This window comes from Plectropomus leopardus, chromosome 19 (assembly GCF_026936395.1).
Source record: "Plectropomus leopardus strain MGB_pleo_1.0 chromosome 19, ASM2693639v1, whole genome shotgun sequence".
NCBI lineage: Eukaryota > Metazoa > Chordata > Actinopteri > Perciformes > Serranidae > Plectropomus > Plectropomus leopardus.
Window position 1 is genome coordinate 23,825,545 of NC_142194.1, and position 19,297 is coordinate 23,844,841.

The 19,297-nt window shown below is 38.5% G+C and overlaps 1 protein-coding gene across 1 annotated transcript in view; it reads left to right on the plus strand.

The window, feature by feature from the left end:
* Window positions 1–19,297, plus strand: part of pemt (phosphatidylethanolamine N-methyltransferase) — a 67,227-nt gene that overhangs the window by 16,026 nt on the left and 31,904 nt on the right. The window contains exon 3 of the mRNA XM_042507945.2: window positions 14,004–14,119. Coding sequence (XP_042363879.1) covers window positions 14,004–14,119 — 116 coding nt within the window. The remainder of the gene's footprint in view (window positions 1–14,003; window positions 14,120–19,297) is intronic.

The following is a 19,297-nucleotide window of genomic DNA, read 5'->3' on the forward strand; positions in this document are numbered from 1 at the left end:
AGAAGGTGCTTTATGTAGTGAAGCAGAGAGGGAAGGGAAAGGGATGGGTGTTTCATTTCATCGAGGAGAGAAACAGTGGACTGGAAAAAAAATTCAAAGCCAAAGGAAGTATAAAACGCGAACAAAGGGGAAAATGCAATGTGATGTTGTGAATAAAAGAGAATACGTGCATACTACTAAGGAGGAGGCAGACAAACCTAGTGCAGCTAATTTAAGTGCAAAAACTGAAGAGAAAAGGAGAGAAAATAAAGAGAGGGGACATGTGAGAGTAAGAGTGAACAGAGGTGTGAGTTGGTCATGTCATTGGCCTGTCGCCTCTCCACAACAGGGAGAGCGATTATTTCCTGCTAATTGACATTCATCTCAATGAACTTCTGTTTTGCTTTTAGTTGAGGAACTTAAACGACAATTATACATAAAATTACATGCGTGGAGATATTAGAGGTCCCCTTGAGATGTACATTTCTGAGTGTAATTGCATGTAGAATGAAGTATATCACACTGCAGATTGTTACATGATGCCGCGACAGCTTCCAGCAGAATAACAATTCCACAATCAACATTCAGTCACATTATTTATATGGGCTGACGCACAAGTGTTGCGCACACGGGATCATAGTCCTTGTCTTAGAGCACAAACTTAATGGTAGTTATATTTAGGATAATTATTAGTAGGAGTGCGTCAACTGAGGACTGTGCATTTGTTCCAGAGTATGGATGCTGCTGCTGATGCTTCTGGTGCGTGCGTGCATGCATGTGTGTGTGTGCGCTTGAGGGGAGGGGGTATTTTTATCCTCAAGAGTCAGTTGTTGCTTTAGACCTCAAATGACCTTTTTATTAAAATTATTATTATTATTTTTTAATCAGGCTGTTTGCTAATTTTGAGCTTTTCATGGGTTTTGGTTTGTGGTTCAGAAGTAACTTGATTCAGCTAACTTGGTCCTCAGATGATCTGTTAAATGAGACTCTAGAGACTTTATCTGAGGAGGGCACACCCGTATGTACCTTTCTAAAAACACAGAAATCATTTTATTCATGTTTTCTTTGTCTTAACACTTTTACTATATGTTTTTCAACACTGACCAACAAAAAAAAAGCCTTTATCCAGGTTGTGGAATTAATTCCAGCCAGCCAGAATAAAGTTGAATGAGTGATTCCTACCAGCTATGCAATCCATGACAATTTAAAGCCTATGATGACAGCCTTTCCTTTCCTCTGATGAGTCTTTACATCCATCTGAAGGCAGTAGGTCATTTTTTCTATCTGCAGTAAGTGAGTGTTACATGAGTGATGTAACACTGTTAAGCCACAGTTGCACATGGCACATCAGCTGGTTAAATTTGATAGTTTGGGGTAAATTATGGTGCTTCCACTAACAAAAGAGTGTTTATTCATGGATTCCTTTTATGTAATCTTCAATTTTCAGCAGATCATTGCACCTCTAAACTGGTAACAGTGATGATTGGCTGCCATATGTATTCAAGTTGTCTGTCCCTCCTTTGTACGCAAATTCTGACAAAAAATTCACACAAATGTATAAAAGGATAAAATGCGAAAGTAATGACATACCAGCAGATCAAAGTTCAGCTTCACTATTGTAATGTTTTGCAAAAACACTTTTATGGCCATTATTCAATGCTGTAACTCAGGAATCGAGGCAAAGACATTTATTAACAAGTTTTGAATATAAAACAGTCAAATCTAACTGAATTAAACTTTAAAAATAATTTCATAAATAAAGAAATACAACATGAGTAAAACTAAATGGCATTTTTAAATTCTTTTTTCATTTTATTTATAGCTCTATGATGGTACTGCTATTTAACTTTACTTTTCTAAATCTAACCTACGTAACTTTATGTTGACTATAACATTCCGTTAAGACCATAACGTGACGATGCCCAATGTTTCTTTTCCTTAACCTAACCTATGTAACTTATGTTAAGTACATCATTTTACATTAAGTTCATAACATGACAACGACCAACCATGTTACATTTCCTTTAATTAAGTTGCCTAAACCTAACCTACATAACTTTACTTTAAATATGAAACTTTAAGTTAAGTTTTTGACGTGACAACATAATCGTAACATGTCATACAAACCGTTGTATAAGGATATGTTGATTCCACACACTTTTGCTTTTTTTGTTTTTAGTTTTTAAGACGCACACAAAAAAACGTCACAAATTTAACCCTTTTGTTTGGCTTCTTCTGCTTCTTCTGATCATCTGATGATCCTGATGTCTGTTTTGTTTTCTACTCTCAGTAACTCTACAAACAAAATCTCTCCTCTCACTGTGCCCTCACAAGCAAAGGTCAGTCTAGGTTGAACAAATAGATGCCAGCAGGTACATGCATTATCAACCTGCCTGTATGTGGCTTTGAAGCAGACAGAGCAAACAGTATATTAAACATCATCTGATCTTCATCTTGCATATGTATATCTTAGTCATCAGGCCTGTGCTGCCCAGTGACCTACATCTATGGGAGCAAGGTACTCTTACTCTGGTAGTCTCATGCAACAAAAGCTGTCTGTCTCCAAATAAGCTCGGCTACGTCCTATGTGATCATCAGGCTGCTTGTGATTATTGTCTCACTGCCCCTAGTTTTTGCAACGCTGCTGTGACATACAGTATTACATAAAAAGCTCTTTTTCCACAGTATAAAATTACTCGTATCTTCCACATTATGGGGCCCATCGTGCAAGTGCACTAGAGACTGACAGCTAACCTCTGGTTTAATGCTCAGCTAACTTGAATGGGGATAAAATTATTTATTCTTGCGGCTCTTCTAGACTTTTGAATTGTTATAGGATTGAATAGATCAAACCTTGATCAAGAAACAAATCATTTTGTGGGGGTTTAGATAAACATGATATATATCTATCTACTGATAAACTCACGATGTCAATGGGAAAAAAGGACCCAGGCAGTATAATTTCACTCTCAGCAACAATGTAAAATTGGCCTGTGCTGTTCCTGTGGGCTTGTTCTAGCACTGCAGATCCAACTGAGAATCAACAAGGATAACAAGTTTGAGAACCAGCTTAGAGCTGAGGTATCAGCAAAGATTGAATTTAAAACAGTTGTTTTTTGCTGTGTTTGATCTAGCTGTTTCTGCAGGATGTGCGTGTCTACAGTTTTTGTCAAAATGTTTTAATACAACAAACAATTCTTTTTTGTCTGCTGTATTAACTTGTTAGTATATCAAAGCTATAGTTGTGTTTTTGTCTCTCTGCCCTGTGGTCAAAATCACTGAAACATGACATGCAAAATGAACTTCATGGCTTCCCAACATGATGATGTATCTTGAGTTCCTGATAATTGAAGAAAAGACCATCCTCTTCCTTTTTCCCCTGCTCAGAAAAAGTGTGTAACATCAGACTTTTATGGGATTGCTGTGCCAGATTCTTGCTGGAACATGTTAGAGGGGAAGATATTCATTAGGAAGTGGTTATTGTGGTGATATTCACAGTATAAGTGCAGCTAATCTAGATTGGTTCCCTGGCTTCCCCAATAACGCCAGCTGAGCAGATGTAGAAAACTGCAAACACTGCCCAGCTGGAGAAGATTGGGATTTTCTGAAGGGAGACTGTAGAGGAACAGGCGGTAAAACGGGGCATTACAGACCGGCTGAATACAGATGTATGCAGGCAGACAGTAAAAGAAAAATGTTTTTTTTTTTAACTTTAAAGCATGTGAATATGTTCTAGTAGATATCCAATATGAAATTATGAACCTGAAAATGAGCAAAATGAGTCTTTTTTAATGTAACATAACAGAAGGATAAGAGCTGCTGATCATAATCATTAATCAGATCTGTTATTGTGCCTGTGTGTTTCAGTCAAGTAAGAGGCATTCAGATAGATATTCATGACTACAGTGAAGAACTTAGTTGCATTGCATTCATCATTTTATGTTTTAATTCATCGGACTCAATTACACTGATTGCAAGGGCGATTGACCTTAAATGTACCCGCGCGTTGTCCGCTTATGTTTTTGTGTCAGACGGTGTGTGTGTGTGTGTGTGTGTGTGTGTGTGTGTGTGTGTGTGTGTGTGTGTGTGTGTGTGAGTCACAGCCATGGGCATTAGAAAATATGTCAATTTTTATTTATTTATTTTTTTTCTTAAATTGCACTCAAATTCAGCCCAGATGATATAACAGAGGAAACACATTGGTCTTGCAATGAAGTTGCTCTACACTACAAGTTGCTGGAGTTTCAACACCTTTTGACCCATTTCTCTACTAGTAAAGTAGGTGAAGTTGTGCCAGAAACCCTCACTCTGCTTTTGCTTTTACCCTAAAAGTCTTCCAGCAGCCCAAAGATCCCGTCTAATTCTGGCACTTTTATGTTACTGATTGACTGACTTGACTATATAAATCAATGTTATTTTTGGATCTATTTTATTTCATAATGTATTTGTCACTATCTTACCTTCTTGTGGCAGGAGAGAAAGTATTCCCAGTTTTAAACAAACTGCATTGTTATACCAAAATGTGGCTGATAGCCCCTTCTCAAAATAATCAGTGGTTTTGAATAGCAATGTCCAGCACTCTTCCTACCTTCCAATCAGCGCTATAAAGATAGGATTGGCCAGAAGGATAAACTGGTTCATTATATGAAATATGAAAAAGACATTATCAATATTTTATTTATTGTATTGTGTTGAAACCCATTTTCTGAGGGATCAGTTGTTAATTTGTTGTTAGTATGAATACCCAAATAAAGAAGTGCTTCATCTCAATGATGCAACATTGCCCAGAATGACCCAACACATTAGACGTTAATGGTATTGATGTTGGACAGTCTATACCATCATATTGCCCACCCCAATTCTTTAGCAAAGTACCCTGTGCATACTGTTAGTAGATACAGTAGAAAACAAACAAGAACTGTCATATGTTTGGTACGAATCTGTCTATCCCTTCAGGGTCAAAGTTTCATGCTTTTCAGAATCTAAAGACCCCTCTCCTGCCACATATCACGAAATGGTCTTTAGATCCTGAGCTTTTCAAAAAGGCAGACAATCAGTGTCAAGACGCCAGATCACAGCTTGACATTGATGTTTCTGTTGCTGAAGGGCAGTGATTATAGTCACATTACTGCATCCATGACAAACAAGCCAAAATCTGAGACTGTCAAACCCAGTGGTAGTACAATTTTTGGCATTTTCAAACACCAATTTCCTTTTGTGTTATTTTATTTGGTCCAGTTTATTTGGATGTTCCCAATAAAATTATTACAGGGAAAACATGTGGATCCAAAAGTGAGACTTTTCCAGGTTTTTAATTTTTTTTCCAGGTTTTAATAAGGGTGATATAATAGGTCCCTTCTTCTGCCTGGTGGAATGGATCATAACCTCATTAGGCTTAAGCTAACATGAAAGGGATGTTTTTATGGGAGAAGATAATGGTGCTAATCAGAGAGCAAAGTTAAATCCATGAATTAATTGTTTCATCTGTTCAATCAAAAATAAAGACTTGTAGCTAATGAGTTTAGATGTAATCAGTCATAGAAGAGCAAATTTTGTGGAAATCTGGCTGTTAGATAATGAGATATCTAATGTGCAAAGTTTCCATAATGTCCAGAAGGAGATAGTTCACAAAGTGTCCCTTCTTGTACATAAGTGAACATTTTGGCATGATGGTGGCAGAGTGGGCAACATTTTGACAAAAATGTCTTATGGTCACAAAAATATTAGGTGTAATCCAATTGAGATTATGAATTTCCACTTTGAATACTGTACTGATGGGAATATTAATAGTTTTGCAGGTATTTGGTCATAAACCAAAAATAAAATGCAAATTGAAAAGTCAAGATCACCAAAGTTATTACAGTTCATCCTGACGGGAACATGAATGTCTTAAATTCTCAACATTTGGCAAAAACAGTCGACCTGATGGTACAACTTGGATTTGTCAACAGCACAAGAGAAAAAAATTAGAGAATTAAAGAAAAATTAAAGACCATCAACTCAGGGGGTCACTACCATCAGTAGGCTTCAACCTCATGGGAACATGAATCTGTAGAAAATCTTATGGTAATGGATCCTATGAGTTTTGTTTTGGAGCAATGATGGCAGAAAGATCTTGACTTCCTTGCACTATACAAAAAAGAGCTAGCATGGCTAAAGTCAAAGTGTCCTGTCCCCTTATTTTCATTCATGTTTGTCTAAATTCAGTTTGTTTCATTGGAAGAGCATGTGCTCTCAGTTTCTGATGCATTACACTTAACAAAAACAATCCCCAGATATTTTCATATTCAATCAGCATTTTTTTTTGTTTTTTTTTTAATTTGAGGATGTAATCAGGGTGTTGCTGATGTGCATGTGATCCGTCTATGTTCTTGTTCTCTTTTCCCTCGTTACTCCAGGACAGCACACATTCTTGCATTAATGCGCCCGGCTGTGCGTGTGTCTGCATTTGTTCCTGTGTCCAAGTTGTCCGCCATTGAACACAGCTGTACATTGATGTAATGGATGGACCACCAGCTGTTGATCAGGCTGGTAGAACAGTCTAACCACTGGTTGGGCTGAAATTGACTGAAGGTACTTTAAAGTAGCCTTTTCACACATTGTATTACATAAGCTGTACATTTGGTTCTCTCCTCAGTGGGTGTATTTTTGGCGTGTGGATAAGGGTGTGACAGGGTTAGGATTAGGGTGCTTTCAGTTATATTTTCTCTTTTTTCAGCTTAGATGTTCTTTCATTGGGAAATATAAGATGTCAGGAGTCCCTCCTCCTCAGATGTCTTCCTCATGTGCTGCATTCAAGCCCATTCAAGTGCGTTACAGCTCAGATTTAAGTAGGCTGATGGGGATGCAGGAGAAGCCTGTTACCTAAATCTTGATTAAATTTGTCTTGGAGAGCTGCTAGTTCTGCCAAGCTGGCGCCACTCCCTGTACGCTCCACATCCCTGCCTTCTGTTATTCCCATGCCTTGATTGATGATTTGATAAGAGCATCAGTAGTCTGTCTGCAGAGCACCTGAGTATTTTTAGTTCACTCACTCACCCAGTGGTTCTTTATGCAGGATGATTGTTGGGAGCCTGCTGTCCCAGCGTACTCGTGCTACAGCGTACTGGTGTAAATGGCCTCCTGATGTGGAAGATGCTTGTCATACTTCCCTCACTGTAATAAGATGTATTCTCGGGTTTTGAATTAACCATGAGTTTCTCGCATTTAAACCTCTTGAGAAAGAGACAAGTGTCATTGAAAATAGTTTGTGCAAAGCACACACTTCTTGAGTTTCCAGCGGTCTGTGCAGTGTCAAAAAATTAGGTTAATTACAAAACAGCCATCTTCAGTAAGGTACAGCTGCATGTAGAAAAACCACATTACCTGACCCATTGTGATAAATTGTTTTGGATATTATTATATCATATTACATTGTATATAATGTTCAGCTTTGCCTCATGGTAGTGTTTTAACGGCAAGTAGATCCATACCAAAAAATGCCACTGTCAGTTTTTAAATCAAATAAAATGCATATTAATAGATGATCAATAGTTCAATAGATGATTTGTGATGTTAATGGCTCAAATTTATCTAGCTTTGCTAGAAAATGGAAACTTAAGTTTCCAGGACCAGGACCAGTTATGCAGTGCTTTTTTTCTTTTTTAATTAACCTAAAATTGTAAATAGATGAACTATTTGTGAAAAGTAACCTGACTGCCTTAAATAGATAAGTTAACTTGAGTTGCTTAGTTGAGCCAACTTATATTTTCATGTTTCAAATCAAATGTTCCCACATTGTGGATTCTACATGTATGCATAAAGTGAATGGGTTTGTCCTTGCATTTGTATGCCACTTGGGTTTTCTACTCTTAGCACCCGCCATTGGTGGAGGTAGAGGTAAATTGTTGGCAGTTGCTTGTGGATACTGGCACAAGTAGTCAGGTCCTGCCTCTGCTTCTCACTTGGCAGCGAATGCACTTTTTAATTACCCTTTTTATTGCAAATTTTATTGTATTTTTATTGGCTGGTTATGCTTTAATCTCAGCTCCCCAAACATCCTCATTAGGATTTTCTTCATGCTATTCATGTGGATCTTGGTGGGGAAAAAAATGGTGTGCGATTACACAACACTCAGAGTTTTAGAGTGCACATGGATGCACACCTGAGCCACCTATTGTTGGATCCTATGGAGAGTGTCATCAGTCACAGTGTGTCTCTAATGCATTTCATAAGCAATTTTCTCCTTCATTTTTATATAAGAACATAATGTTTCTCTTTTTAACCCTTTATTTTACTTTTCTACCGAGTCTTTCATCCTCAGTTGGTGCCTAAGGAGCAGTTTTGTCAAGGGTACTTGAATGATTACATAGTGTACCTTCTCTCTCTTTTTGACATCACTGATTTCTGGTATTACCTGGCTGTTACTGAGACTACAAGTAAAAGCAGACTTCATAATATGTATTTTAATTTGTTAAAGGCAACAGAATAACATAGAGTGAAATCACTGTCAAAAACTTAAGTAATAAAAAATACAAACTACAATATTAGAATCTTGAAAACGTCAACTGTTTGTACTGTTGTTTAATCAGTGTCATCTTCATTAAAAACTACCTGTGCCACCAAGAGTGTGGCAGGTGTAAAAACTTTCAAACCGGTTTCATATTAAGAGTCAGACTGGACTGGACCTAAATAGGAAATTTTACCACTAGGTGTCACACTTGACTCAGCAGTTGCTCTGGATTGCATCAAATGGACACAATGCACTAACAACAAACATGCATCTGACCATTGCATTGCATCCCACAGTCAGAGCTCTCTACCCTTTAAATATACATCTCAGTTATGTCATGTAAACATATCACGTTGGCCTGCCTACCAGCTGTTCTCCCGAGATCAGACATAAACATAACCACTTATAAGATAAGTTAGTACTCCTCTTGCTATCGTCCTACATATGCACTTTTTTAAAACAGAAACACACGTCTTATATTTACTGAAAATGGCATACAATATAGCAAACAGCAAGTAGGTTGTTTTTTGGCGATGGCCATTTACCAGAAAATTTCAGCTGGTGATCCCCCTCCAGCTAGCCACCACTTTGTTTATTTCTTTTGTAGTTAATTAAGTGAGTATAAATAATCCCTCACTTCAACTTTATGAATCAGCCATACTTCATCCATTGCAGCTCATTCGCACAGGTTTAGTCTTCTTGAAAGAATAACTCTGCAATGTCATTTCACTCCAGAAAACACATTAACCTTCTTGTAAACAAACACAACATGCACCGCTCCCATCTCTGCTGAAATTGAATCTCCTCAATGTTAATGTGCTCAGCACATGGCCTGTCAGACACTAATGGCTGCTTTAATCTGTCTGTATACAAACATTATATTATATTCATCATGTTGTCAAATGAATTATTTCTAATGTAAGTTGGATTTAGCGCTGCACCACCGTGAACATAGGTTGCTAATGTAGGCTACTTTTCGATTTGCCATACTGTTTCATGATGACAAATATCGGTTCAGCCAGCATTAAATCTAACCAGTTTAAGCTCGTACAAGACTGGCAAACCCCAAAAGCTCCAACTGTAGCCTGGAGAGGATGATGACACTTATATATGTACCGCATCTCATCTCTGCTTTCCCATCTACCTGCAAGGCTAATCCTTTTCAATTATTCCCTTCACTTACTGTTACTGTTAATGTTCTGTGCCACAGAGCAGACTGTAATCAGTATTTGAGTCCACAATGACTCACAGACAAGCCTAAATTGTTGGGCTTTAATTACACAACAGTCTTCTTCTCTTGGCGTGGAGACAAACAGGAAAGAGGGTTGAGAGAGACATTAAAAAAGAGGCTGAAATGAAAATACAGCAGGGGGGGGCAGAGGAACATGGAAAATCACGCTGAAGATGAGGTTCTTTAGTTTGTTATTCAGTCATAAAGAAACAAAGGCAGCCACTAAGTACTCTTGGGTTCATCTTTTCATGAAAGTAAAAAAGTAAAGCTTCATCAGCTACCTTTGATTGCACGTGAGCACTTTGCTTAACCTCCTATTATTGCCACAGGCTGCTTGGTGACTAATTGTCAGACACTGCTGTGAAAAGACTGTCCATGCTTAGCCTTTCCCAGAGCTCAAGAGCCGGTGAGAGTGCCATTTGAGTAGGTGTAGTTCTGCAGTCCTTTTAAACACTAGCATTTCTTATCTCGCCATATACAGTTTGTTTCCTTTCGCTTTTATTCATATTCCCTTTTCTATCTTTCCTGTCTTGGACATAGAGAAGGTGTTACCATGGCAACATTTGTGTCTTTTTTCTTTTTGCAATGTTTTACAAGCCATCTACGCACTTCCTCAGCCTACAGTCAGTCAGTAATTTGGAGTTGGTCTGTCAGACTATCAACAACTCTCTCAGACAGTTATGCCACAAGCACATGGCTTTGCCATGGCTAGACACATCGAAACACTTTAATGCTGCCTAAGTGCAAGGAGTTCAATAATCTGTATTTTAACAGCCAACTGTGACAACATAGATAACATCTTTTATTGTCAGTCCGTGTGGGATATGCAGAGTGCAACTTGGAGAGCTGAAAACTAAACATTTATAAGGGGCTTCAGCAAGAGAATAGAGGTGCCTTAGCTCCCATGTACCAGCTGTCTCAGGGATGTTAGCAAATATGAACAATATGAGCAGATAATCCCCTCTAAGCAGTTATGAACAGAAGCTGTTAATTAATTGACACAATTATCCAATATTTTGCAAGGTTCATCCTCAGTCATTTTCATCCTGATGTCTTTCCATTGCCTACACAATGTACTTAAAAATTGCAACAGTTTTTGACAGTAGCTTATTTTCATAAAAACAGCCATGTCTTTTTTCCCAAAAACAGTTTTTTTTATATCTGACCGTGCGTACCCACCAAATGCGATAAAAATTATTTCATCGCGCCTCAAATGAAATCGCGTCGCGCCGGACGCTCCAGTTTTGACGCTCGTACAAAAACCCCAAAATGGGACTCGACGCGCGACGAAATCGCGCCGCGCGTTGAGCCCGCCCAAACAACAACATTTCTTCCGCCATTTCATTCTCTCGTTGACGATCGCTGCACCGCACCTGCTCTGGAGAAGTTCCCAGCGTCGTCTGTGGGCTAGGCGCCGACGTCAGTTCTGGGTGCATGCTACCCTACGGAGGCGGCGTGAGCTCGGCGAGTTCCACCGTCTCCTGCAACAAGGGACAGGAACTGTCGTACAGCTCTGGGTGAGCGGTGACGGCGACGATAAGCTGCTCCTCCATTGTTTCTGGCGGTTTGATTAGATTTTGCGAGGGAACACCAGGACGTCCATACGTCAGCACGTGGATGACGATCTCAACGCTGATAGGCTGTCGCGGCGCGTCTTCACGCGACAACGCCGCAAAAGTTCAATTATTTCAACTCGAGCGTTGGACGTCCAACGCGCCGCGAATTTCGCGTCCAACGCGTCCAACACGCCGCGCAATCGCGTCCATCGCGTCGCCCGGCAAAATGAGGCGTCAAATCGCGTCTTTGCATTGACTTTGTATGTAATCTTGAGGCGCGATCATTTTTAATCGCGTTTGGTGGGTACGCACCATTAGACTCTTAACCATTACAACCTCCAGTTGCAATGTGTTACGAGGCCCAGTGCAATTCTAACTAGTATTTTTCCTGCTGTTAAAATCTTCTGTTGTATTTTGACTGTTCATTTCCACTGGGTTACACAACTTTTAGTAAGACTCTTACACACTGGACTTGTTATTGAAGGTGGGGTTCAAATAGAAATAATGCTACATTTTTTGATAATTGCTTTCTTTGTATATTCTGTGAGCACCTAAACTTAAACATGTATGACTATAAGTGGCGATAGAAAACAAGTTAACACCGCAAATGAATTCTGTTGCAGACCCTAAGTGATTGTGTTTGTGCTGCATAAATACACAAATCTAATCACTTGGAAATCATGATGTGGCACTAAGATCAGATTTGAAAAGCAAACGAGACACACAAATCTCATGAAGTCTCAAAGAGTGCAAATCCATCGAGAAATCTGCTCAAAATAAACATGTTAATCATCAGTAGGCTCAAAATCATGCTACTGCTTTTCAATCAAGCAGTCTGGGAGAAGGCCCTTGTGATAGGGCCCCTATGTTTATTACCACAGGGACCATGATTAAAAACAAATGGAGCTTGTTTTCTTGATCTAGTCCTGCTTTTCGCAGTTGTTGAGTAATTATGGAGACTTATGCCCTGCCGAAGCACAGAAAAAAGAAAAAAAAAACACTTATCTTTCAGACATGCTTGCTGTCTGGACACAGCGTTAATCAGCAGCATCAGTCAGTCATTTAATGACCTCATCACCCAGTCAGTATTTGCATCCCCTAGAAAAGACTCCTGAATGGCTTGTAAGCTGACAAATATTTCAACTAGTAAGCATTCTGTTTCTCTGACCCTATTTTACTCTCTTTGTTGCCAATCATTGCACGATGCTTAAAGGGATGAAGAGACCAATACACCAACCACTACATTAACACCAACTTTCCCTGAAAAGCTGGGGCGCTAGATGATGGAGGTGATTACAGGCTTCAGAGACCTAAAGAAAAAGAGAACTGAAAATGTTAAAGCTATTACTCTTGATATTTTATTTATGTCGGAATGCATTGTAGCTGACATTTTCAAATAGTCGGAAAGAAACGGAAACAAACGCGTGATTCACACACTCCTCCGCCAGCGTGAGAAAATAAAAGAACATTTGAAAAGTCTACAACCATCTTGAGTTCAAGGTTTCGAATGAATAGGTAGAGCACGTTCAGTCAAAGCATCAGAACAGCCATTTGGAGGAGAGTAGTAGTAAGCACAAATGTAAGCAGGAAAAAATAACAGGAAGTCAGGGAAGAGGCAACAACAAAAATAATGCCAGCAAAAGTCAGCTATAATCAAAAAATACAGTAACAATAGATCAAATGTGTGTGAGAAAAGGGTTAATTCATAGTAACTAACCCAAAGATAATGATCATCTACAGTTCCCCTCAGCTTTACGTGGCATTTTGGCTTCTGTCAGCTCAATGTTTTAGTTTTGCAGCTCAAACATTACTGTTTTGGTTGATTCTCATGGCTGTAGTGACCTATCTTTTTTTTTCTTTATTGATATAACAATTTATCTAAAAATAAATAATATTAAGTTTTTCTCATGAATATGTAAATAAATGTTCGCAGATAAAATGAATTAATTAAAAAGTGCAGTACACTGGCCAACCAGCACCAGGGAAGGTGGTCTGCAATACATGCAAAAAAAGTGTCAGCATGGGAGGAACTTTGTAAAACCAAGGAGGTATTTTTATTTATTAGTTTTTTATTTAATTTTTTTTGCTAGACTTTATAGAAAAAGTTGCTGGGAACCTGCTGTTGAACGTTTCACTTTTGATTAAAGATTTGCTAAAGGCATTTAAACAAAGTTGTGTTTTGGAGTTTGTTATATTCCAAATTCTAAATATTAACAGAAAGATTTTCATTTTTATTGTATAGCCCTAAAAAACCAATATCAGTTGACCCCTAATTATTATTATAAAAATAGACCCTATTTTTCAGATGCCAATTCAGAAAAGCACTAACCTCAAACTCAGAAGCTTTGCTGTGACGCATTGCAGTGATAAATTACTGTAATCCCCATAAATCACAGCAGCCTTTTCACCGAACTGGAGAATAAGGTTTTGCATGTTGCAATTCTGGTTCTGAAGCGGGTCTTGAAAATCAAATCTGTGCAGGACCCAAGTGGCAGAACTAAATTGGTGAATGCAGATCTCTCCAGCAGGTAACATTCAATACTTTGCCACAAAGACGAGTCATTCTAGGTTGCATGCCAACAAGCATTGTTTTGCAATGCATCCTTTTACTGACATACTTTCTGTAAATGCACTTTGTTTCCAGCCGTTGTTTATACTGTTTCCAGTAATTTTGATAGTACATTGATGGGATTGAACACCATCATCTCATGACCTCTGCTTTGTGTCATTTGCTGTCATTTCACAGGTGGCGAGATGGGAGCATCATACACGGACCCTCTCCAGGGTCTTTGGTAGCCCCTACCTGGGCTGTTACTGCCTGGGCTTCATCATCATTCTGCTCAACGTGTACCGCAGCCACAGGTGAAGTGCTAACTTTTCCTTCTCATTCTGCACAATTCATATCATTTTAATCCCTCATTTCCATCCAGGTTAGCTCAATTTTGGCCACAAGGGGTGTTCAGATTGAATGTGAAGCAGTTTTTGGAGCCCACTCCAACTTGTTGACTCACAACACAATCTGAAGTGCAATCAATACCTGTTTTATATAGCTTTTCCTCAGTAACCCAGTTTTGTTTCTACCTTTTTTTTGTTGCTAAACACTGCAACCAGCAGAGCAACTTTGACAAACCTTTCTGTGCAGTTTCTAGCATGCAGGATTCTTTTCTTTTTCCATTTCACCCGTTCTCTCTCTTTTTTATACTTCAGCCTCTTATTCTTCCTTCCACCTATGTGCCCTTTTTTTCTTTTCTCCCACCACTGCTGCTCTTTTCTTTTTCCTCCCATCCTAATGTGCGCCCACGTCCTTCTATGCGCCAGTGTCACCCCACGCCTGCTGTCACAGCACCACAGTGCCGAGTGGAAGTACACGCTCACACAACTCCCACTGTGGATCAAAATGGTGACAAAGCACCCTCAACAAAACCACGCATATACAGTATGCCAGCGGCAAGAGATTATTATTTTTTCCTCTCTCAAAGGATGTCTGTGATGTCTGTTGCCCAGCAACAACGCTTTTGGAACAAGTTGCTTCGAAGTGATAAATTGTGTTGCCATTTTTCTCCTGTGCTTCTGAAGAGAATATTTATCAACGCACAGAGCAACAGGAGAAACTAAAAATAGTAGTCGGACTTAATAATTTATTCAGATGTGGTAGGAGCAGGAGATGTGAATGAAGCAAAAAATAGTTGGAATGCTCAATTTTTATGAAAGTAACTCTTTGAAATAAGCTGCATACTATTTGGAATGCTTTTAGTTGCACTTTAACAATTTAATGACCAAGAAATCCCAATAATTGAAAATTTTTGAGTTTTTGTAATTTTCCTGGTTTGCTGGCAGAATTCCTGGTCTGCTTTTAGGCAAAATTAAGGAAAACTCCTGACAGATAAAGCTCAGTTTAGCAGTTATAGAGTGTACTCTATGTGTACTTTATGTAAAGATGGACAGCATGACCTCTCCCCAAAAGTGAAGCCCAAACATCTCAATTGCCAGGTCATAAACCCTCCATGTTGTAAATTGGCAGGAACTCATTGCAGGGACTCCCAGTGTTTCCCACAGAATTATAATCTTTGTGTAATCTGTCGCTCCAGTCAGATTGATGGATTAGTGCAGCAATTGCGGATAGGCGTGAAAGCAAGCTTTTAGAATCAACGCATTGAGCAGTAAACTTTCACTGCACCTGCTTTAGACACTCTCTACACAAAAAGTAGAGCAGCTAAAAGAAAATGTACTTCTGTTATTTTTCAATAGACAAAAAAAAATTCCTGATCTGACATGTGCCATCTAAAATAAAACAAAACAGAGTGAACAAAAAACACATTTTCAAACTATGTTTGTGTATATATTTATATAGAGCTGGGCAACTGGCTTAAAATAACAGCACAATATTTTTAGGCTATATTGCGATACACGATATGTATCTCAATATTTTGAAATCTCCTCTAAACTACTGTAAACTACTTAAATACAAAATTATTAAATGAACTACAGTTACAAATAAAGAAGCTAACACCATAAAATAAAGTTACATAACTACTGTTATAATAAAGTCTTAATGTTATATAAAGTATGAAGTTAAGTTTTGTCTCGGGCCAGAAGTGTTGATGTTTTTACTTTGGACTTGAAGCTTCCACAACATTTGGATGTTTGTTTGTTTGTAAGCAGAGAGTTAAACTGTAACCACAGCATCAGGATTCATCCACTGTGAGCTGAAAACAAATGAACGGCTCTCCAGTTCATACAATGCAAAGATTTCCAGTTTCACTGGTGCTCGTCGGTTGCAAAATGTGACTAAGTAGTCATGATCGGAGCTCTGCAGAGAAACCCCCAAAAAGTCTCACCTACTCACACTACCGCTATTACCACCCGTTACATTAGACTGTGACTGCAGCGCCGTTAATGGGATGATTTATTTTCTGTAAGCTGGAAACAAAATACCATCTCTCCAGTTCATATATTGATAGTATTTGCAAGTCATAGTCGTGCTCTGTCTGACTTTTCATACCCGAACCATGTTCAAACAACAGAAATAACCCTTTCCAGCTCCTCCATGTTTGCTTGTTTTGGTGCCGTGCATTGTGACTGTGCCCCATCAGCCATGCAGATGGACGCAAAGCAATATCAGATGATGTAAACAAAATAAACAGAATTTCAGTATTTAAAACAATAGACTTTTTTTCTATTGTCAGTGATATATTTCATCATATTTCACAACCCTATATCTATATTGATCTATTGACCTCTCAATCTATGTATCTATCTTTAAACACCACTGCAAGTGATTGTACTCAGTAATGTTATGAAAGCACAGATTAAAAGATAACAAGTTTAAAAAATGAACCACTGATCGTTATGAATCAGCAGGCTGTTATTGCAGCCTTTACATTTTTTTTAACAGACACTGTTTTGTTTAACTTCTTTCTGAGCAGCATTTCCAGAGTAAGTCATTACTGTATTCATTCGTGATTTCCTCACACACATTCATATCTGCAAGAGGATATCGGAGACAGTTGAATATAAATCTTTTTTGCTGTGCTGCCTGCAGTGTCATCAAGCATACGCTACATGTGTAGCAGTAATAACCTCACAGTGGTAGCTTGACAGTCTACTGTTATGCATGCTGTGTTATAATGATCGACCGCTGTTACCGCTGACAGTTAATCTAAATGAGTCACGTCACAGTAGGTGATTAGTATGGTCACAGTTAAAAATTTGGGAAGACTGATTGTTTCTAGTATTTTTCACAGTGCCATCTCTGCAGACTGGATCCTGTACAGTATGAAGCATAATTGAGCTCCTTATTCTGTAGTCCACTATGCTGCCCAGTAGCAGTGTGATTAGCTGCTTAAAAAAAAATAAAACTGCACCAAGGGCTTCTGCCGCCTTAGAAAAAAAAACAGGTGGCCACTCTCTTTACCCTGGCTTCTACCGTGTTTTGTCTGTTACATTTATTTCATCATTACATTCATTTTCCTTTTAGTTGTGTGACATAAACAGGGTTCCCATGGTCATGAAAAAGCTGGAAAAGTCATGGAATTTGTGTAAAAAAAAAAAATTGAAAGTTTTGGAATTTTGTTTAGTGTCATAAAATTGATCTTCCGAGGATAAGCTCCCATGTAATGTAGCATAACAGCGAATTTATTTTCTGTAAAATAACTGTTGACATAACATAACTCTAAGATGTGTTGACTTTGCTCGTGATTTTAATCAACTCATCATTAAACTCCAAAGATGTAGCAGGATCAAGGACAAATTTGTAATCTCTCCCTTTTATTGAGTTTACTTCATCAGGTCAACAAGTCGGAAGATTGCCATTATCATGACATGAGCTTTTCATTTATTAAAAATGGTACCAGTATCATTGTGAACAATATGATATAGCACACCCTTACCAACACCTGTAGCTCCATGTTGAGAGTTACATGCAAACATTCTGCCCCAGACTCTAAATCATAGATACACTCCGAGTGTTGATACAGCTCCTTTCATTGCAGCGGTTAGTTAACTTCCTGTCTGTCGGTGTCATGTAGTCAGGAACTGGGCCTTGACGCAGACACTGACCTGATGCATTAACTTATGTTTGGAGTGTTATGGAGTCAGGAAGTGGCCAGAAACACTCACTGTGCTCTTGAGTATTGCCCCTCATGTCTCTTCACGTTCTGCTTTCGCCTCATTCACTATGATCTCTATTATCTGCCTCATGACTCTTAAAGATGCTTCCTCTGGTTCCTCTGAAGGTGAACAAGCCGAAGGAAAGAGGATGGGACATGTGGTGGGGTTTTGTCGTCAGGGATTGGCGGGAGGCGCACTTGTATGTATGTCAAGCTTTGGCTTTAAAGTGGAGTAGCTCAGTCTGAAATCCCATTTTTAGTTTATGGTGGATTCACTTTCTTTTATGTAAAATAAACTTTTTTTTTTAGTTGTAACTAGGACTGTCAAATGATTCATTTTATTAATCGTGGTTTATTACAGAATTTTTATAGTTAATTGTCACGTTTTCAATACCAATATATTGCATTAAAAAGTAGTTTAGAAGTCCATATTAACATAGTGAGGCAGTTCTCACTAGATTGTCCTGATTAGGAATCAATGACAGCAACAAAAAACTACATGAAACCAGCATAAAGTTGGCATGTCTGTAAAGGGGAGACTCATGGGTACCCATAGAACCCATTTCCATTCAGATATCCTGAGGTCAAAGGTCAAGGGACCCCTGTCAAATGGCCATATCATTTTTCCATTGCTTAAATTCATTTTATTTCTTAATTCCTGAGAAGACTGCATGACATTGTAAACACTGGATTCCTCAGATCTTCTAGTTTCACATGATACTGTTAATCAGCCCCCTTACTGAGAGGTTAGCCTGGCATGGTTGGTACCACTGAATTCTAGTTTCATATCGTACACGTATCATCGCTCTAATTTCAAAACTCAGCCAGGTACAGCCACTTAAAGACAGAAATGTCAGAAGGCAATTAATGCAAATTAAAATTAAAGCATTAATTACAGAGATGAATCACATTGCGATTAATGCATTAATGCTGACAGCCCTAGTTCTCGTGTCATCTCCCCAGCCTTAAGTTGGGTTGTGATGCCATACTGCTGACGCCTACATTATAATACCATGTTAAGTTTTCAATGCAAATAAATTGCAGTTTTATAATATTAAGCATTGAGGCTTTGCCTGTTAATTTCTGCAAACTGTGCAGCCTTGATAAAAAATGAACAGCGTGGTTTATTATTTGAAAGTAGTGACACATAACATCTTTACAGCCCCACAGCACAAAAGGACTCTTTCAGAGGAGTTGATGTGGTTTCTGATCACAGTAAAGACTCGAAATTTCTTCTCCACACCCTGGTATTTATAGTCCCTCAGTTTTCAACATTCAAACAAACATTGAATGATGCAAGTACAGATGTTATCTCAACTTTTATTTGCAACTCAAGTTTTCAAAGGGCCATCCAGGTCATTTTTAGTGAAAACCACTTTATTTCATCTAAATTTGGCTGGAAAACATCAAAGATATGGATGTTTTATAATCA